General features: G+C 44.4%; 1 protein-coding gene across 1 annotated transcript; it reads left to right on the top strand.

Moving 5' to 3' along the window:
• The first annotated feature begins 17,780 nt into the window (after window positions 1-17,780).
• LOC122395862 (alpha-protein kinase 1) lies at window positions 17,781-22,433 on the top strand. The gene has a single exon (XM_043393770.1). The coding sequence runs from the start codon at window positions 19,057-19,059 to the stop codon at window positions 22,207-22,209; it is 3,153 nt and encodes a 1,050-aa protein (XP_043249705.1). The 5' UTR covers window positions 17,781-19,056; the 3' UTR covers window positions 22,210-22,433.
• Window positions 22,434-22,953: the final 520 nt, after the last annotated feature.

Below are 22,953 nucleotides of genomic sequence, written 5' to 3'. Positions count from 1 at the left end.
TTCGTCTTCTTTTTTTTTTCCTCCGTCGTTCCCTCTTGTCTCCCCCTGCTGGCTCCGCGCGAGTTCGAGATCGATAAGATCTTCAGCGAGACGCGGCAAACCAAAATTATAGGTTTTCGCGGTTTGAATTATTTCTCGATCTCGTCACGGCCAAACGAGAGGAATGGCCAGGAATGCTACGACCCCGAGAACGAACCAGACGAACGGATCAACCTTAAGGTTACGTTTACCGAATTTATTTCACAGAAAACTAGGAAACGTAGTTCACCCTTTACGATTTAATTTCAAAGAATTTTTCAAACATATAATATTTAATTTTGTTTTAATTTGTGAGTACAATGGTTACGAAAACGAATTTATTTTACAAATACCTCGTGAATGTGAAAATGTGTTGACTTTAATTTTTAAGTCTTGATGACCAATGAGTAGCTCCAGGATTGCGAAATTTGACATCAAGAATTGTCGAGTCAAATTAAAATCAGAAGTTATTGTACAGCAAGGAGTTAACTTCTTACGAAGCTTTTTCTTCACTGCTGTTAACGATGTGAACAATTTTTAATTTTAGAAAAAGTCTACGTTTTCGTTGTGGGATTTAAAATTATCAATAAATTTTGTACCTTTTGATGGTACGTTTCACCCTATCTGGTAGATCAGAATAATTCGCTAATCGTACAATCGTCAATGAGGTCTTCGTAACCCTAATTGGACACAACGTTCTTGGCTGAGTGATCTCACACTCACGACAACCGAACTAGGGGCAAAAAATGTCCGATCACGAGTTTTCCCAACGGAGATTTCACTCTCACTAAACTTCTAACAAGAACTCTGTTAGTGTAAGACGATATATCATTGCGATTAGACAGCATGATTGCTTACAGCACTGTCTACAGTTACGAGAGACAGAGGAGGAAAATATATTCACGATTAATACTTTCATTGTCTCATATGATTAATATTTACATATAAAATACAAACATTCTTTTACATTGCTTTTAGCCCGTTAATGAAAAGTTCTAAGAATGATAGATTTTCTTCCAAACTGTGCAGTGATTCCAAAAGGGTTAAAAAAAGGGTTTAACAAGACTATTTCGAGAAAATAATCTGACGATGAACGTTCTGCACCCCTATCTTGATCTGAAGTCATCGTCGTAGTTAATTTCGGTTGTTCCTTGACTAGCTGACCCCCATAATGGAGTTTTATGTCAATTAAATATAAATCAGAACAACCATTAGGGTAATTGCTGGCTGGAAAGAAACAATTTTTAAGTATCGCGATCTCTACGTGTCTAACATTTAACACAAGATTTTCGGCCATAGTCTTGATCCTCTGAAAATCTGATTTCTTCGGTTGAAAGAGTAGATTTGATAAGTGAAAAGCGAGGGTGGTTAACTGCTTCGAAAAGTACACGATTGATAGGACTACAAGTGTTTGACTATTGCAAATAAAGTCGAGGATATCGTAATGCAAGACCGATTGGAAGTCAAAGAGATAGATAAGGTCGTAGCGTAGAGGAGGATCATGATCCGAACCCTCCAGGGACATCAATCCGTTTGACTTCTTCGTTTGGGGATATCTGAGACAACTTGTCCACGAAAGACCATTTGTTAATTTGAAAGGTCCTCGCAATCGCATTGTAGACGGTTGCCAATCGATTCTAAATACCAAAGGGGGACTTTTGCGCGTATTTTACGGCCCACGAAACTGTTAGATAATCAATTCATTCGACCATTGGTTGCTCATCGCGTACTATCACCCATCGTGACGCCAATCAATCTTATTATTCGATAAGTGTTAACACGCTGATTGCTGTGACATGCATATTCAGGAGGCATTTAAATCGCAGTAAATATTGATTCATAGTCGCGTGAAAAATACTCCTTAAGATCAAGTTACACTATTTTAAGGATCAACAATTTTTTCTCAAGATTTTTGTTTTATAAGACTTCACGACTAATAAAGAAAAGAAAAACTGTTAACCTTTTCACTTCTGTGTGGAGCGTGACTCGACATCAGTTCTTGTGTCAGGTGCTCCTTTATCGAGTCCCGCTCGACATTTTTTCAAGTTCAAACCAATAGAGTTCAATTTCATTTTCGTACATTCCGAAAGAAAGCATAAGGTTTCTGCAGTTTGCTCAAACAGAGAAATATCTGAAGGAAGAAGAGAAATCAATCTTTTTTTTGCGAAACAAGTTTCAAGAGATATCATACGCTTGAAAATTACAAAATACAACATGAGTGTAAATTAAGCAGATATTTAATTGAATTTGTTTGTTCCTCTATTTGTTTAAATTGCTTTATTTTTTAGTCAACGTAAATTTCAAATAAAACACTTAAAAGCGTTGGGAGCTGCTGGTAACAAAATTGAAATATAATTTGGAGTGCAAAGGGTTAATTCTTGTGTATCAGTATACCAAATGAGATCTGAAACAAACAGTGATAGCTCTACTAATGTACTAAACTTAAATGTTAATAACAACACGAATTAGGCTGGAAACAGACGAGCGACTTTTATGCGATATCACAACGATTCTATGCTTTTCCTTGTCTTGCAATTGAAAACAACCAAGACAGACACAAAAACGTCGATATTGTCTTCCTTGTTTTAATTGTAAAACAATGCTGCATGCTGCAAATTTTACATTAAATACCACGATTTAGATGTTTACATGTTGCATCGAAATGTTATAAGTTCAAAATATTTATCAAACATTTCCAGCACGTAAGAAATGTACTATTTTGCTTAGCCTCATCGTTAAGCAGTACATTATATAGAATACCCTTAGGAAAGCTCGGCCACTTAGATTGGTATACGCCCTGTATAGAAACGACGGTGATGATCAAAGGACGAACTAGACCATCCTCGTCGTTTGGTTGCGTCCGATCAAGGTCCTCGTTCGCCTACGATCAAAGCAATTTTCATAATCGACGCGGGTGCAGATCCGCTGAGGCGGTCGGCGCCGCGCGACGCCGAACAGCGTGGCTGAAATTCGTGGAAAACGTGTGAACGAACTTTAATTGTGCCGGAGCTGCTCCAAACAAAAGGACCACCGAACTCCTCCCCCCCACTCCTGGTCCCACCTCCGCTCCACCTTCTCTCCGCAGCGTTATCCTGCTCCTTTTCTCTCGCTGCTTCGGCGAAAAAGAGGATCACGAGTTAAAGGAGAGAGCGAGACCGTTCAAGGTTAAGGCAAATCGCGCCGCGGATGACGTCAGGATGCAGTTAGACTAGTTTTAGTTTTAGGCTTCGCGGCCAGGCTGGACAAAGGATGTTGTGGGAACCGTGGTGCCGGCGAGTCTCTCGCGGCCGTATCGCGAGGAACGAGAGACGCGGGGGAGGAACCAGTGGGAGGATCGACGCGAGAAAAAGCGAGGAAAAAAAAATGGGAAACATTAGGGAAAAGAACGTTGGGGGAAAGGGAGACCGAGAGGATTTTTTCCGATTTTTTCGATCGCGATTGGACGACTCGTTTCTCTTAATTAACTCTCGCGGTCGTTCTCGAGACGGTGAAAAAACACAGGGTGACCTTGAGACGTCAGAGTCGCTTTGATTAACTGGACCCGTTGGTTATTAAACGACCGAGTGTCGACTCGGGGAAACGTTTACGCGTTCTCGTGACGCAACGCGTCGTTGGCGAGGAGAAAATGAATCGTTTCCGTTTTCAGATTGAAGATCTTAAAATTTTGCATACCTCGAGACTCCTTCGTTTCGTCCCTTTGAACTAAGCGATATTGATCGTGTCGATTGAACGAGTTACAGTAATGATTCGTAAAATGAACGTACCTCCTGGATTGGTAGGTTCATTTTTCGTACAGTGGAGGCTGATATTTGTACACAGCGATATCGTTGAACCTCCAGAGTCACCTTTTTGACAAACGTAGAAGAGGATAGCGAGTGTGTTCAATTTACGAATCACGTCTAGAGTTTATTTTAAGAATTATTACTGTAATATGGTTTTCGTTGCAAGCAGGTACCTTTTGAGGACGTTGAAGTTTTAAGTCAGTTAGCCTCTTCACTACACGACGTTCAGGGGTGCATACCCTTTATAATTGTTAGAACAATGCATGAAACTTCATTTTAAAGCATAACCCAAAGTTAACTTGATATAATACCACCAAACATATAAGTATGCAACTGAACTTGACACTGAATTAAAATAGATTTAAACAAAGCGAGTCTCTTAACATTAGTGTAGAGATTATATAGCAATGGTGGACAAATATTACCATGATAAGAGCTATATATCATCTACGAGAAATACTCGAGAGTTGCATACGTTTTTCCTTATAAAAAAAGAATATTTAGAACAATATCTTTTTGAGAAAATAGTTTCATATATCGTTCTTAGAACCAAAAAGAACAGTACATTAAATATTATTTCCTTTTTTGTTTTGCTCGAATGTATTATTAGGACATTTCTTCTTAAAATAGCGTCGAGGATCGAGACCAAGTAGAAAGTAATTCAACAGCCTTGTCGTAGCGAAATTTTATTGATTTATGCAAGAAAAATAGCCGAGAATCTTCATCTTCATGCAATGGCTCATGTTAAATAATCAAACATTGTTATTCCTTTCTTTTGCTCAACTGCATTATCAATCGATAAGGTGACACGATGAGAGCTTTATTTGGACATTAAAGAACAATCAATTCACGTTTACAAAATATTGAAAAAGTTTCTCTTTCTGTAATTCGCGTTTAATAATCTGTCCAAATAAAGCACATATCAAAAACACATTAATTTATTTAATCGTCATTTATTATACAAAAAGCATACAATTAATGTTAATTTAAGTAACCACATTTCCATAGAAAATGCACGTGAGTTCTTTCAGACCACGGTTTTCTGGATACTGTGAACGTATAATATAATTTAGTGGAACATAGATTGTATTCAGCCAAACTGCACTACGTGTTCTCAATGCCTAGTAATGCAATCTTAATCTCTTCTAACGTCAAGCTATGAAGCTGATGTCTCACCCTGAAAAGCATCTATTAATGTACGCTCTTAGACTGGAAATTGTAAGGAGCTTACAATTTTACGTTCTATCACGCTTATAACTTACCATTGTGCATGTAAATACAGCTCTGATTAAATTATCTCCAACAATCAATGTGTAAATCGTCGATGGTACACTATTTAATGTTTGATCCTTCATGATAAACAAAAATTAAAGAAGTAATAGCTTTTCTCTCCTAAAAATTACGTAAACAAAGGAACGTAAATATTACGACTGCCTTATTAATAGCATAATATTCAATTTCAGGACTTAACACACAAAATAAAAGAAACATTTATACAGAACCAAACTGAAAATTAGTAATTAGTAATTAGTAATTAAATTAAATATTTGAGCTGCATTCCACCTTCTACAATGCAAAGTTCTATTCTTTGTAATAAAGTCTTACATGTAGCTTCAATTAGAGAACTTTTTTGTACATTTCTGCACATTTTGTAGAAATTTTTAAAGTTGAATAAAGCATTTGTAATGTTTAATGAGGCCCTAGTGTTACGTATCGCTGAATAATTTCAAATATTGTGGCACTCGATTCATGGCAATTTTTCTTTCAATGTCATCGTTTTTACCTTCAAGGTGATAGTGTAGCAGGTCGTTGAATTCGTCTTGAGTTCGCCCACAATACTATGAAGTCAAAAATACCTAGTTCCATCTAAAAATATAACAGTGATCTTAATTTTTGATCGAAAATCAATTTGTTTTTAAATTTAACCGCAATTTCTTGTCTATTAAATACTCATCAACTTCGATACGAAACATTTTGTTGTCACACCATAGAAAGGGGCTGAAAAGTCGTGTTGCGTTTCGATAATCCGTCGTTCTACCGGGGTGCCGCGCGGAAATCAGTAAATTATTTCTGTCGTGCAACGAACGGATTCTAGCCTGCCGTGCGTGGTCACGAATCACTGGCAGGAAGAAAAAGAAAATGTAGGAATGGTCCCGGAGACACGTGCCCCGAAAGTCCCGGTGGAAGTCGTTGGCCTTCTAATGCAGTAGGAAACTATAAGGTCCGACGCGATCGTCGAATGTAAACCCGGCAATCATACGGTGGTCCAATTACCATAAGAAGGGCTCTAATTTCACACAATGCTCCCTTTTTGCTCTCTCCGCTGCTCTCTGTCCGCGGGCATCGCTCCTTGGACGAGTTGCACGTGGTCGACAATGGCGTCGAAGGGTCGAGCGCCGATCGACTTTCACGATTTCTCAATAAGTTTTCAATGGCTTCGAGGGCCAGCACGGCGTACCCGTCGCACGAGCCCGCGTCCCGTGAACGAGAAAAATTTGATACGGATACGGTAGGGCGCAACGAGGACCGTGGAGGAGTCCTTGGATCACGGCGGTTCATCCTTGAACGATCCATTTTTCGTCAGGTGCGTCGGCCCACCTAAGATCGACGCGACGTGCTTTCTTCCCCCTTCTCCTCTACTGAGCATCCATTTCGACCCTATTTCTTTTTCTTTACCGTCCTTTCTTCTATCCGTGTTCCGGGGGCCGCTTGTTTGTCACCGTCCGCCATTCAATTCGCGCGCGTTGTTAACGTTACCGTTCCTCCACATTTCATTTTTACGGTAATTTATGCTCGCCTCGTGGACCGCGTAACACGATATTCGACCGAGGGACGAAGAGATCGGGAGAAACTAGTCTCCAGGAACGGATCGTAGCTGGAAGCAAACGAATCGGTCCGGGATAACGGGTTAACCCTCGAACATGGCGGATTGACCGGTCAAATATGTTTCCTACGCGAATTCGATAGCATTTTTAAACTGTCTCCGTTCTACTTTTATGCGATAGACTTCGTTTTTGATAGGTATTCTAGACGTTCCTTAAAAAAGTTTTGATTGTGTCGTCTTTCTAACTTACGACCTTTAATTTTATCTCGATACATGTATTTTTATTTACGTACAAGTAGGGTCACTTGCTCTAATATGCAATATTTCTTTTATACACCTGTTTCACTTGCTTGCAGAACTCTGATAAAAACTTAAATATTATGAATTTATCTTTAGAAAATGTTTACTTTTTTTATTGAGGTCCTCATTTTCCATGTTAGACTCATAGTGCTCGTAATATAGAATACTATATGTATCTTGAGCTTTTAGAAATATTAGGTTTACCAGATAGAAATTCATTATTTCGACAACTGTTGCGAAAATTTGACCATTATTGAAGAAATAATCAAGCTAACACAAAGCTGATGCACTTATCTTATTATGTATAATATTAGGGTCTAAGATCACCTTGCAAGAACTCAGACTGCGATATATTCTTAAATATTCTTCTATAAACAGGTGTCATAATCGATTGCATTCATCACCAATAGATAACAAAACCACAATTCTCTAATATTGCTATGTTCCAAATTAGGAACGTGCTCCATATTAAAGCACCTGACCCTATAATCTCACGTGTACAGTTAATCTCATCTTTTCACGTAAAATTATCACAAAGTTGCGTTTCAATATCAATCAGATATCACTGTCTAAATTTCGACAAACGCGGAAGTCCAGGGACTCGCGCCATTTAGTCGTTGAAAATCTGGTTATCGCTTTTGGACTTCGCGAGAATAAACACAGGGTTTAAAAACGAGCCGAGGACATCGACGGGACATAATGGCGACGCGCGTAGAAGCATTTACCCCGTTTCTGGGAGGGGGAGGGAGGGAGAAAAAAAACGAAATAGAAAAAAGAACCGGGGGCGGAGGAAGAAAGTAGGAAGTAGAAAAAGTCGGATGGAGAGGTCGAGCGGAGGACCGGCGCAGGAAGAAGGGATTGTTACGGCGTAGGGACGAGAAAGGTGGACGCATTCTGTCCACGGAGGGGGTGGGCGATTAAAATTTCAATTCGTTTTCCGCGCGAACTGAGTCAGCCCTTCGTCCTTCTTCCGTCCCGCGTCCGTCTTCTTCTCTTGTAAAGCTTCATCCGCGGGCCAACGGGAACTCACGGGACTGCGGAGGACCCACTTTGTTATAATTTCCTTTAATGACGCGGTCCTGCTACCCTTCCACTGTCTACTTCCCCGCGTTGCCGGCGGTGCGGAATATTTTTATTACTTTGCCCTTGTCTAGCGGCCGCGCGATGGAGCTCAGACCCGTTCCGCGAGATTGAGGGTGCGGAGACTGGAAAATCTTGCCCCGAGGTCAAATTGCTGGATGATTCTAGCCAGTTCAAATGCTTTATTGCGACTTTTTCTCGCTGCCAGATGCCCGGAATCTCCGGTGGCCTCTTCGTCGTTGCTTCCTGAATTCGTATCGTTGAAATTTATATCTAGGTTGCTCTCGCGGGGACACTGTAGAAATTATTTAACTTGGTTTCATTTCAACCTTTGGTATCTTTGTATTTTAATATTTGTACAATTTGGCTCGTTCTCAGTGCCTGTTACTCTGTTATTGTAGGAAAAATTTGAATGGTAGACTCTATGGGCCAAAATAAGACGAAAATCAAGAATAGCAATTTGTTGATTGGGGCTTCGTTAAAGAGTTATTAATTACTGACGTATCAACAGCGTTACAGTTTCCTGAGTGAGAACCACTGCCACGTGTACGCAGCTGTTCTACAGATAGAACTTTAAACATTAATAACTTTTTAACGAAGCCTCGATCAACAAATTGGTATTCTTGATTTTTATCTTATTTTGCCCTCTACAATCCCCCATTAAAATTTTTCCCAGAGGTGCTTTACTGCTAAACCCAACTCACACACACTATTTAGAATCTCCATAGAATATACAAATGTAAACAGATAGTCAATGCAAGATGTTATTAAGCAAACCATTGTAATGGATTGAAGAAATCGAAATCTTTAAATCTGGGGTTTAAAAATGACCTCCAGAAATATTAAACCTGAATTCCATCCAGGATCGTTCGCTAAGGTCCTCGAGAACGCGTGGAGTTTATTGTCGTGGATTAACCCCGACAAATAAATAAATAATTAAATCAGGTACGTCCGCGCGTTCATGAATATTTCAGGCTAGGTCCTCGGCCGGGTTCGTTTCGGCGATCGTCACCGTGACAAAGTCTCTTAATAAAATTTCGTACTTTGCACGCGAGGACATCGGGATTTCCTCGCATCCGCGAAAGAGTCTCATCGATATGCGTGACGCAGCCGTCGATTTGCAAGCGAAGCCGACGTTTCTGCTTCCGTTTCCCCGGTCCTCCTATCTTCCTGTTCCCGCGCCTCGTCGCGAGAAAAATGCTCCGTCCGGGGGAAAACAATTCCATGGTCGTCGGTATGGTTCGAAAAGGGGGCGGGACGGGGGAAAGGTGGAAAACCGGGGATCGGTGGAAATGCACGTCGTCGCACGTGTTACGACGAGGAAATCTCCTCCCTCGTCCCAACGGATCCGTGCGGCGAGAGGTGCAAAGGGGGTGGTCGAAGAGGTGGACAGGGTAGGATTTCCTTAATAAAATGGGGCGCAAACGCCACGCCAGCGAATATCTAGCTGATAGTGATTCGGTCAGCTCGACGTCCACCTCGAAAATGCCGAGCTGAAACGTAAGGCAAAAGAGGGGGTTGCTAGGATGAAATCCGTGAGAGGGTTGGTGTTGCTTAGGCCGATTCAATCTATCGCGCGGCCGCTTGGTTATGAGGATCCGGATTTATCCTGTATCGTTACAGATGGTCGATGGTCCCTTCGATATCGACAAATGCAACTTTCAGGGGAAAGATCAAGAAAGACAATATTCCTCCACGATCTTTTGTACTCGTAGACTTGATGAATCGGTTTATGGTGCCTTTATGTCTTACGATGTTAGGGGGCTTATTAAATTAGCCGTATATTAGTCTTCCTTGTCACGTGGTCTCCTCTCAAGTATTTTTATCCGCACAACTCAAAAAATAAGAATTTTTAAAAATTGGATTGAATCTCGTCTATGCAACTGAAATCTATAGGAGAATTTTTTTTAGCAATTATTGCAAGATAGTCTGCTATATTATGATTAAAATAATGGTAATCTCCTTTATTATGATAAAAAAATAGCTTAATAAAAAGATAGCTCTGGAAATTACCATTATTTTAATCATAATATTGCAGACTATCTTACAATAATCGTTAAAAAAATCGTTCAATGGATTTCAGTGAGGGGATTTTTTCACGAATTTTTGTCGCGCGAAAAGGTGCGCCGGAGCGTAAAATTTGTAAAAAGTCGAACTTTGCTCGATCATTTAAAGTATATCGCAAACATGCAGAGACGTCGGATTGCAAGGGACGCGGGGATGCGGTTTTCCTGGCAGAAAGGCGAGAAGATTTCCATGAGGGTGACCATCCCCTTCTGTCAAGTTAGCGTTATCCAAATCTAACACGTAGTCCAGAGATGCAGGGGCGCTCGTGATAACGTTAGTATGGAAATTATTGTTCGCGGCTCTCCGTGTGAATCCGTGTGTTTGTGTGTCTACAAGTGTCAGAGGGTGAGAGTGGTTCGAGTCGATATCGCAAACCCTCTGCAAAATGCATGTTATCAAATGTTCCATTCCGGAAGCAGAAACTGTTGAGAACACCTTGGCGACGTTACATCGTCTAAGAAAATGGATGGTTGCAATTACGTTCCTCGAATTTCTTCTCTAAATATTATTCGGATATTATACGCGGAAAACACTGAAAACGTCCGACGATGTTATTCTCTCGATATATTTTTACTTTGGAACTTCCAAGAAGAATTATTTACCTAAGGTATCTGGTCTTTAGGAACCGGATTCTTCGCTCTTGATGCTTCTGACTTCCGGTCGTCGTTGTGTGTTTATTCCTACAAAATATATTTCATTTCTTGCATGACACGATATTTCATGACATTTTTTTATGTATTTGTATATTTATTATTAAATATTTAAAATTGCTTAGGAACTATCGTTGTAATATTAAAAGAAAAAAACCTTGTGAGATTGAAACGTTATTCTGCTAACATATCTGACAGCTTGAATATTAATACTTATTTTTATTGTTTAATATATTTAAATTGTAGCTTGAGATGCTGGTCCGCCATGCTGGTTTCGGCCAGTTAAAAATCCATGTGCTCCAAATATCTGTTATTGTCGCATTCCGTGGCACAGGTGATCGACCGTAATCTATTACATCGACAGGAAGCTCGTTCCAAAATCGACGTCGTTTCTCGTTCGAAAACACAGTCCTGAAGGTGCTAGCGAGCATTTCGCCTGTTTCCGTCCACGTAGACCGCGTTATTTCTGCCGAAGTCTATCTTCCAGAAGCTCCAGCTTGCTGTTCTCTTTGTCGATCGAACGTGCACGAAATGCAGGAAGAGTGCCAGAGGTGGAATCAGGATTGTAATAAATATTCCTCTGAATTTGCGATCATCCCATTTACAAAAGCTGCTGGTTCCATAAAAATTCCAAGCTTTGCAACAATCAAAATTAATGTTCATTGCGTATTACAGATTGCTTGTTATGATAAAAGACATGATAGTGTCGTTCTTTAATCCAAGATACGCATATTTCGATGAATGATAAATCAGAGAAAGCAACTCATAGGAATATAATTTGAAACAAAATTTCTTGCAAAACAATATCATATAACAATTTTAAATATGTCTGACAGTGATTGTAATAATTATAATCATAAGCTGCATAATAATATGTCAAAATTAGTGGAAAACGATTCGTGATCTGTTCGTTGAAGATTAGATTAATTAATATTCGATTAATATCTTAAGCTAGAGGGGCGTCTCTGTGTGAAAATAAATTTCCTTTTTCATCGATTTGTTGTCAGGAAGTCAATTTCCAGCGAAGGAAAGATCGTTCCACTAACTCTTCGGTCCGGATAGACGTTGTTTGCCGAGGCTCGACGATATTTACCTTTCTTTCGTCGGCTCTTCGTGTCGCATGCGATCGGGGGATGTATTATTCAAATCTTGTATGCCTCGCCCCTTCTCTCGTAAGTATGGTAACATAAACTCGATGCAAAATACGTGGTCGAAATCAATGACGCATCCGAAACGTAGAAAGTGATAAATATTCATTCGATTTTACGAACGCTGCTATAGTAAACACCAATCGCAACCATATTTTTAAAAATTATCATTGTAAAAAGTTTCCAGTAATTAATCCTTGCTTCGTTCAACGTTTCAAAATTGATCAGCGTTTCCGTTTTTCATTTATTACAGTAAAAAAATTTCCAACGTCAATAACTGTTACGAGCAACCAAAATAAAAATTTCAATCGCAAGTAACGATCGTCGTGCGATGAAAATGTTTGAAGGTCAACATTTAATAGTTACCCATTGTTCTTTGAAAAATTTTACGCGAACGATTATTTTCATGGGAATTTTTACCACGACTGCCATCTTTGGACCGCGATTTAAATCGATCGGTATTGTTCTCGAGACCGACGTTACTTTTCGCATCAAAGGCTACCGGGGGAGCAAAACAAAATTGCGCGTTTAATTAAATGCATAAGTTAAAAGGGGGGGGGGGTGGAAAAAAGAAGCAATCCTAAACTCGTTCCAGAAGACGATCGCGGAAGAGAATATTCAAGGTTGGCGGTCGCCGGGCTCCTCGGCCGCGTATTCATAAATGATTTCTCTGGAAAAGAAAATTGAAACTCAGAATTAATTACGTTGCACGGTTAAGGCGGCCACAATGGGCCGCAATAAAACATCCAGGTACAAAGTAGAACAATAAGGACGAAGTACAAAGGCGCGTCGTACAATTAGATTTGTGAACAATTTCCACCTTCCGCCCGCCGAGCCGCCCCGTGTGCCGCAACCGTCGCCCCCCCCCCCTCCCCCTCCTCTCGTTTTCAAGCTCTCTTCCAGGTAACACTTTCCGGCGTGTCTCCGAGATTATTTCGAATTGCACGAAGTGCTTCACTTCGCCGCCGGGAACTCGATTATGCGTCTCGATAATAATCGGGCCCGATTGCCGTCAATAAAACTTTCGCCCCTATTATCGGTGCCCCGTTTCGACCGCCGTTATAAAACGTTGCGATTCGTACGCTCGGATTTTCCACCGTTGTTCCGTGTGCTTTCCTAACGAGCGGCGATTTTTATTGCCACTCTTTATTTAGCTCGCGTGAATTACAATTCGCACGCACAGTCGCCTACCTGCATCGGTCGTAACGATTCCCCCCTCCCCCATAAAACAATAAGGAACAAACTACGGGAATTCTTTCGAAGCCCAACACGACGATGTGCTTATAACTGTTTAGCTATTGCTCGATCGTAAAACATGGCAATCCAATGCGTCGCGATAATCCTCGATTACCTATTGCCTCTAGAAAAAAGTCGCGTGTTTGTTTCTGGGTAGATCTTAAAAAAAATCAATTTTTCTGTTTTCGGGACCTTAAAGGAACTAAGCAGTCAAAAAATCGATTTTTTATTCGAAAGTAATGCTATTCAGAAATCAAATGCCAAAATTTCATGAGGTTGTGGTGAAAAATAAGGATTTGAACCTTCTAATTTCCAGAAAACAAATTTATATGGCAAGTTTTTTACCTTAAAATCTCCATTTTCCGTTTTTAATCCGCTATTTTCATCATTTTGATTTTTGTTAATATTATAATACGTTCAGTGCAAAGCAAAGTGTTTGCCCTTTGGTTTCATGAGATTGTGGTGAAAAATAAGGATTTGAACCTCCTAATTTCCGGAAAAAATTTATAAAACAAGTTTTTTACCTTAAAATCTCCATTTTCCGTTTTTAACGCACTATTTTCATCATTTTGATTTTTGTTAATATTTAAATGGGTTGAGTGCAAAGCAGGGGTTGTTTCAAGTTGTTTGTCCTTTGGTACATTCGATTCGCTTCATAAAATAAAAATAATTTGTATTTGTTTAAGTGTTCGCTATATGGTTGTTTGACAAGACTTTGCAATAAAAAGTTTGTGTTCGTATACATTTTAAGCTACCAAAACATTATGTAAATGGGTAGTTATTTACACCTAAGTGTTCTTTTTTAATAACTCCTTACAAAAAGGCCAAGGTTCCCTTAAAAGACCAAGATTATAATTATATATAGTGTAAAGAAACTTTGCCAATTTTCAATATTATTTATATTTATAAGTTTATCTGCGGACTGTCGAACCATTTTTCTCGCTACAAAACTGTTCACAAGAGGCAAAGTGTAAAGAAGAAGCCACGTGCAAAACATGGTGGCAGATTTATAGTTGTTTGAGATAAGGAATTTATAGATACTATAATGGATCGATGGATATATTTGAATATTCTCAAAAATCAGTTGTTGAAAGATCAGGAAAAATTGAGATAATAGCTACCATATATTATAATATTCCCAAACGACTTTTTTCACCGCTCCAGTCTCCCGATTAAAATACTACAGAGCATCGTATTGGAAAAGAACTATAAAATAGGATGATATACCAAATAAACAAAGGCAAAAATTCATTTAAATTCCACCACAAAATTAGTGCACTCTATTCCGAGAAGATGAGGAGCCGTTTTAGAGGCAAAAGGAGGCCCGACGGAATATTAACATAACCTGTAATCTAAAAAAAAATAAGATCGCACGAGCACTTTTACGAGATGCATAAGTTCGTCCTTACTTAAACCTAAATATTTCCCAAAGAATAATATAGTCTATCACATAACACTTAACAAATGAACATCGAGCAAAGTTATCGTTTACTTCAATCAAAATTTTTATAAGGTATAGATACTCTAAGTTTCCAAATATCCAAATAATAGTACTCGAATGTCGCCCCGTTGGATATAGAATATCGCAGAACAGTAAAGGGTTGAACTGGAAGGAAACGTGGTTCGAGAAAAAAAGAATTTAAGTTTCTTTGCTCGTCAAACGAGAATACCCCCTTAACGAGCGCCCGTTAAACAACGATTACTAAACAGCCCCGTGTTCGACGGTATAGTTGGATCGAGATCAAAGGATGCGCGACAGCGCGAGCACGACTGACGTTTATCCGTCTTGACAGCACGTGCCAGTGCCTGGTCGGCCACACGCGGGCCGAATTTCTTTTTTGCGTCAGGTGGCCGCGGTGCAACGTAATAAACATATTCATAGGTGGAATAAAGTGGCGCGAGAGGAGAGAGGGGCGGAGACCAGAGTCGAGCGGGGAGGGGGAGGGATGGTCGATCGAGGGGCGGGGGAGAGGGACTTGTCGCATTCCGTATGCAAAGTGCACGGGCCACGGGGACCCGCTTCGTCGCGTGGAAAAAAAGGTATCATAAAAAAATGCAAGGTTACCCACATTTTTTTTTACTCCCTGCCCCGACCAGCAGCTTCGCGGCTGTTGCGGGGTGGCGTCGATCGAGGGGATCGAGGGTGGCAGGACGGCGAAAGAAACGTTGGAGGGGAGTTCGGTTATCGGTGAATAATACCGACGCACTTTTTACGCAGACACCTACGGCTAAGGCTCGTGGCCACTTTGAACCTGTTAAGCGGGTAATTTCGTGAGACAAAACGACCCCCGTTGGCTGGGTGGGGGTGTGGGGGGAAGTCAACGCGAGACACGACACGTTTACTCGTTAGCTTTAATTTAACTCGGAAGAAAGGGATTCTTAGATGTACATGCAATGTAATTGCCCGATTGAATATCACGGAACAATTAAATCACGGTTTAACATACTTTTTCTGTCGCCGGAATATCTACTTTCTTACTTAACACATCTTTTAGTACGAATCGATGTTTGCTAATTATACACTCTTTCGTTACTTTTAATTCTGCTAATTCGTTCTGTTTATGTAGGATTAAATTACACTTGTATTTGTCATTCTCAGTATTTTATTGATACTCTCTATGATCAATTTTTAAATCAGTTGATTCTATTTTTTGCTGTGTGCTGCAAAACTGTTCCGTTTTGACTAATATTACATTATATACACGATAATTTTCTGTCGAGTACTCCAAAATTACTCCGTTCTGTTTGATATTCGTGCTCCAAATTATATTTCTGTTTACCATTTATCAGTATCTTATTCATGTCCAAAGAAGTCAAGTAATCAAATAGACCGATTCTAGGATTAATCTTGCATCGAAATGGCTAAAATTGATTAATGAATTTATGAATTAATGAATGAAAAATTTCGTGTATTTAAAAATTCTACGAAAGCTTTGTTTTTGAAAAAATCCATAGAAAATCTATACAAAAAGTTAACCATATCTTGATTAAAAAAATCGTGAACTCGTTTAAAAAATAGAAAATCGCTCTTTTCTAAAAATTATACCCACTCAAAGCCATCAAAGTATATTGCACGTTCACGGATGAATATTTCGAAAACGAAAGTGAAACGTGCAAGATTACGAATAAACTCCCGATCGTTGGTACGAAACTCCGCGTCGAAATCAGGATTCAGCGTGGATTAGCTCGTATAAAATTTCCCGGGGCAAGTTTTATCGCCGACGGCACGTCGGTGCGAAGGATCCTCAAGGATATCGCGGCGAATTTCGGGATGGTCAGCGACCTCCAGCTGCCGAAACTCGAACAACGAACGCCTCGTAGGAGGCGAGATATTCAATCTCGCGGGCGCGCGGGACGCGTGTCCTTCGTAAATCCTTCCTAAACGTATCGGGCGTAAAGCGAGGGAAAATAAAAGGACCGTGTGAGAGATCGTGGCCGGAGTTGCGAGAAAACGACGTCCATCGGGCACGAAAATCCCGGCGAGAAAGCGCGGACCACGGGGCGGACGGGGCTCCGAAAAATCTCGTCGGATAAAGTTTCGGTGTGTAAGGACAACGCCGAGAGGATACGGACGCGCAAGGATTCCTGTGCCATGCGCGCCTCGCCTCGTCCTTTTCTGGCGATCGTACGGCGAGAAGACGAAGAAGAAGAAGAAGAAGACGAAGCTGGAATAAAGACGACGACGAGAGGGAGGAGGGTGCCGAGGAAGAACAACAGAGCGTCAGGCTTTAGCGGGAGGGAGAAAAGAAATCAAAGGGAGCAATAACAGACGAAGAAGAAAAACGTTCGGCGTCCTGTAGGATTCGTCGTCCTTTTAGACGAGGGGGTGATAGAGACGATCGGGGCGAGAAAGAGAAGGAGTCCGAGAACCGGAGGAATCGCGGACTGTAACAGAAGGGCAGAGGGGCAAGTCAGATCTGGTGGGGGCAAGAAGCGCTCGACGTCTCAAATTTGGTTGGCTGTCTCGAGCTCCTAGCCTCTCTTTCTCGCTTTTCCATCTTTCGCGGTGTCTTTGTTGCTCGTGCACGGAGCTATATCGTCACGGAAAGGGGGGTTGGTGACGATGGAGCTAGGTGGGAAAGGGAGGGCGATCCCCGTGAGAGGAAGAAAGAGACGCGGTGGTTCGCGAGAGGTTCGAAGGAAAAGGTAGGAAATCGGTCGGAGCGAGAGACCGTACAAAGCGGCGTGAGCTGAAGGGAGACGAATGTCATTCTGGTAAGCCGAAGAAGGGATGGGACACTCTCGAGACAAAGACGGACGAAACACGAGGGGGAAAGGTTGAACGGAGAAAGTCCCAGCGGACGACTGACATTAAGAACGGCGAAGGAGGGAAACACGAGGAGAAGGTTGGAGTAGGTGTACCAAGGTGGGAAAGAGAGAGCGAAACGGTTGTTTAGAGAGGAGAAGGGGGAGAAGTCGGTGGAAAGGAGAGAGAGTCGGGGACGTTAGAAAGAGCCAGTGCCAGAGCAAGCAAGTGTCGGCAGGGAGGGGGTGGAGGCGAAGGCGCTTGGAAGGTAGGGGGAGAGCAGTGCCTTGGCGCGAGCCCGAGGACTCGAAACTCCGGAATTCCAACCGACAGAACAGTGCCGGCGGTCGTACGACGCGGGTCTCGAGAGTGTGTGAACAGGATAGAGTGAGAGAGCGAACAATCGCGGAGGAAAGAGGGGCGAGGCGGAAGAGAGGGGAGAGGGACACGAGGTTGTAGACGATCGCTAGAGCTATTTACAATCGCAGTTCGAAGGATAAACCGCTTGCTTGTCTCGTGCCCGCGCGCGTCGTAGCGCAAGTTCTGTGTTCCTCGAGGTGCCGAATTTCGAACGCGCGAAAACACCACCGATACTCGATATACCATAGAATCCACGGTTGGGGGACAGAGTCTGCTAGCGAAAAGTGGCGGAATGGACACGAATACTAGTGAGAAAAGTGAAAAGTGATTCGATCGTGATGACCAATGGTTCGAAAACGAAGAGTCACGGTTACCGTTGAACCGCGTGAATCCGTTCGTCGGGGAGTCGATCGAACCATCGGGAACGAGTGATGGTAAATCGAGCGGATCGTTTCAACATGTAAATAGCACGCGCCTGTCACCATCGTTTAATTTTTTTTTTCTTTTCGTTCCGTTGTTTATCCTGAGTTCGCCCCTTTCGTGAGTTTCGCCCCCCGGAGCACGAGAGTTCGTGGTTTCTTTTGGACACGGCGTCGGCGGACGCGCACCCTGTCGAAGCGGTTTGGAGCAGCCATCGACCATCGGACGGTTGTCTCGTCGTCGTCGGCACATCGTCGAGGCGAAGACGACGATATGCCGCACGCGGTGACACGCTCGACGTCGCACCAGCTGGAGCGCTCGAGGTTAATCTGGACTTTCGTGACTGGCGTACGTGCGATCATATGATAAATGTAGAACACGTTTTGCCCCGCCTTTTTTTCTTTTTTCCGTTTCTTTTCATTTTCGTTCGGTCTCCCCCGCCCCCCCTTCGCAGCACCGGTCCTCTAGCCAAAGTTCTCTCTAACGACGTATCTCACGTGACTACTGTTTCGCGCGTCTTTCGAGGCATCGTCCATGTGCTGCACGCGAGGAAATCCACATCGGCGGTCGTCGACGGCTGAAAGGAGGGAGGCGCGAGACGTCGCGACCTGACGCGCGTGTTTCCCCCGCGACCCGGTCGAACGTTTACGAGATTTCTGGTGCTCCGTTCCACGGAGATCGGGAATAGTGAAACAGAGCAAACGGACCGCCACGCGATACCTGGAGGAACAGATTGTTATCGGGACTTGGTGCGCGCGCGAGCGCGTGTACGCGCGCGTATGTGCGTTGAATATTCGGTTGTGCGAGGTGCGCGTCGCCCGTCTCTGTCCCTTGTATAACGGACAAGTGCTGTGCTCGGGGGAAGAGACCGCGTCGTCGTTGTCTATGCAAAAGAAAGAGATAAGAATAGCGACCGATAGACAATATGAGTGAGATGACGAGTGTCGAGCAGCAGCAACAACAGCAACAGTACGTGGGCAGCAGTTCGAATCCGGAGCATCATTGCAAGGACTGCGGCCTCTACTTCGAGAGCGACAAGAGTCTCGAGGTGCACCTGCGATACCACCAGGAGAACCTGCTAAGCCAGTGGGCGAGCCAGGCGCAGCAGGAGGAGAGTAACAACAACAACAGTAAGGCAGGCAATCACAACAGCCACGTGGGCGTTAAACGCGAGAGCGTGACCGCGCCGGCGGACTCGAGCGAGTCGTCCTCGAGGCCGCCCTCCAAAGATCCAACGTCCTCTCAGCAACAGCAGCAACAGCCACAGCAGCAACAGCCGCCGCAGCAACAGACTGCCGGTCAAAGTTACAATCATTTCCAGACGCCGATGTTCGGCGAGGCCAACTATTTTATGCAGAACGAACCGGCCTATATCCTGCCCCATCATTACTCACCGCCGCCAGACGATACGCAGAACAATGGCGGTGGTAGTGGTGGCGGCGGAAATTATTCGCGCTACCACCCGTATCAGCATCAGCAACACTTTCCACCGGAACGGACCAGCTCCGTCAGTTCCACCAGCCCGAGGAGCCCTCCCATACACTGTGACAAATGCGGCGCGGTGTACGAGGACGCGAATCAGCTGGGCGAACACGTGAGAACGAGCCACTCGAACTCGCCCGGAGGATACCCCGGGCAGCATCAATATCAGCAATTGGGTAGCAGTCCTCAACAGCAGAGTCAGCAGCAGCAACAGATGCACGCGTCCCCGCCCCAGTCCAGCCAGCAGCAGCAACAACAACAGCAGCAATCCGGCTACGACTACAACAGCGGGCAACCCTCGAAATCGGAGGTGAAGCAAGAACCGGAGGAACAGGCCGAGATCCTCGATCTGGATTCTCACAAGGTTCAAACTCACAGGTACGAGGAGGAACTGATGAGGCTTCATCAGCAGCAGCAACAGGAGCTGCAGATGCAGTTGCATCAGCAGCAAGTGTTGCAACAACAACACCAGCAACAGCAAAGGGCAGGATCGCATTCGGTGAGTTCTATGCTGGGTTGGCCACCGGCCGCCCAGCCTCATGATTATCACCCCGGGTTATCGCCAATGGGCCCCATGGACAGTGTTTCGCCGCTCCCAGATCAGGGGCAGTTCATGCGTGGGCAACACATGCCCGTCGAACCGCCGCGACATCCAGGCTCGCCTATCATTACGAGCACGCAACCGATGCCCGGCCACCAGATCCCCGGAGGTCTGTTGCAACAACCGCCCAAGCCTCCGCCGATAGCCAATCAATCGTGGAAAAGTAACGAGGCGCGGCGACCAAAGACCTACAACTGCACCGCGTGCAACAAGTGGTTCACCAGTTCGGGCCATCTGAAAAGGCACTACAACACGACGTTGCACAAGAACGCGGTGAAGCAGAGCAATCAACCGGATCCTGCCAACATGCCGATCAGCGCTCATCATCATCCGGGTAGAGATAACCATTCCGGCGGCAGGAGCGGGGGATCGTCGAGATCGCCTGAATTATCTTCTTCCGGGAGTCCCCCAAACTTGATGGCAGGTCCTTCGGGCGAGGCGGCGAGGGGCCTGCTGCACACGCCCACCACCACCAGTCTCTTCAGCAACAACAATTCCAACAACAGCAACAGCAGCAGCAGCAGCGAATCTTCGGCGGCGGCGGCCCTAACGCAACAACAGCAGCCTTCGGCGGTCCACTTGGGCTCCACAATGGTACCGCCGCTCAATTCGCCGGCCCAGTCCCCAATGGCGGGCCACCATCAGCAACAAATGGGTTCCCCGTCCCCCCAGTTGGGCCACCATCAGCAGCAGCAACAGCAGCAGCAGCTCCATCACCTGCCAATGGGTTCGCCGTCGGGCCAACTTCCGGTCCACCATCCCATGAGTTCGCCCATGTCGCCCATGCACCCGCCGCCGGCGCCCCACCTGAATTCTCCTTCGCCAATGGGCTCGTCCCACCCGCACCACATGAGTTCGCCGTCTCCCATAACGCCGGGCTCGGTCCACCCAGCAATGGCTTCGCCCACGGCGATGGGGGGTACTACGATGCCTCATCAGCCGTACCCAAACGCCTTGCCCCCCCACGTTACAACTACTACCAACATCCCGGGCCTGCTGGAGTCTATCACCATCCAGCTAACTACTACTGGTAATGAGATGCCTATGTCGATCTCTGGGCAACACCAGCAGCAGCAACAGCAACGACAGCAGCAGCAACACCACCAGCAGCAGCAGACTCAGGATGTTTTACCCGGTTTTGGGACCTTCAGCAACCATCAGAGGACCCTGCCAAGTTTCACGCAATTCAACGTTACCGGGTTCTTAATTGGCCAGAATCAACCACAGGCCGTTAACGTGGGGGGGCTAAGTCCGGAGGAGAACGCATCTCCTCAAGATAGATCGTTTGAGTCGCCTGGATCGACGTACGATCCCTACAGAAGTTCGCCGCCTCGATACGAGTCCCTCACCAACATGGACGCTGACATGATGCCGAACACCGACGGCATGATCATCAAGCAGTACGAGATCCAAACCCATCATCTGCCTCATCCGCTTCAGCATTCGCGGGACAACCTCGAGGCGAACAATAATCTGCCGCAGATGATTCAGGCAAAGGAGGAGCTGAATCCGAACATCGGTAGACAATACGCGAAGGATCACAAATCGAAGATCGCCGCGGTGATCACCAAGGAGCATCAGGTGACCAGCACGAACACCGGCTCGCACTACATCTCGCAGGACGGCTTTCACAAGTGCATCGAGTGCGACAAGGTATTCAACAAGGCTTGCTACCTGACGCAACACAACAAGAGCTTCCACTCCGGCGACAAGCCGTTCAAATGCAATCAGTGCGGCAAGAGGTTCCCCCTCGAGTACCTGCACGCGGAGCACCTGCAGAAGCACGCTGGCGACAAGCCGTACAAGTGCGAAACATGTCCGAAGCAGTTCAACCACAAAACCGACCTCAGGCGGCACATGTGCCTCCACACTGGCCAAAAGCCGTACGCCTGTGATAATTGCGGCAAGGGATTCATCAGGAAGGACCACATGATGAAGCACCTCGAGACGCACAAAAAGAAATCCAACAACCACAACGTCCATCTGCGGGCGTGATTCCAAAAGTTCGACCATGCCACGGTCCCCGTGATTGTTCGTTCGAAAGGTGAGACCGTAAAAACGTGCGACATTGCAATCCGAACTTCGCGTTTCATCGATCAGAGACACTGGTACTCGAGTGCACAAACCGTTCGATCGTGATCAAATTTGTATTTATTATATAGTTCTCGGTTAAGGCATCCTTTTAATATCTCTGTCGTCCAAGTTTCCTCCCCCTTGAATCCGCCTGAAATATTCTCTCTTCCATCGATTTCAGAACGACGAGAGAACACACGCATACTTTCGTTTGTACAAAGGAGAAAAAATGACGTTACGTTTGTTTCTTCCAAGCGATCGATCGTCGTTATTCAGAGCCAGAGTAATTGCGCGGACTCGTCGGTGCTCGGAAGGATATTCGTTTTTTGCTCAACGGTGTAATATTTATTTGACCCTCCCCTGGATCAGCGAATCGAGGTATTTAGCACGTCCCGACGAGCAGATTCGATGGTCTGTGCGCGTTTCGAACCGTGACGCGCGGCGAGCTTGTTCGATTATTTTTTTAATTTTTGAACCGTGATTCTCGCGGGTCGCGGTACGCGGAGTCGATCGAGAAACGTCGACGCGAGAACCTTTTTCCGTTCTCGCGTCGGCGTGCTCGACTCCGCGGATCGCGACTTCACCACCGGTTTCCGTCGAAAAATCGCGCGCGCTCGAACACGATAATAACTCTGAAAAACGCGCAACCTGGAAGAGACTTCCTAA

Source organism: Colletes gigas, unplaced genomic scaffold, assembly GCF_013123115.1.
Source record: "Colletes gigas isolate AHSC1104 unplaced genomic scaffold, ASM1312311v1 Colletes_gigas_Sc00006, whole genome shotgun sequence".
Classification (NCBI taxonomy): Eukaryota; Metazoa; Arthropoda; class Insecta; order Hymenoptera; family Colletidae; genus Colletes; species Colletes gigas.
The sequence above is the reverse complement of the archived record's forward strand: the minus strand, read 5'-3'. Positions and strand labels throughout refer to the sequence as shown.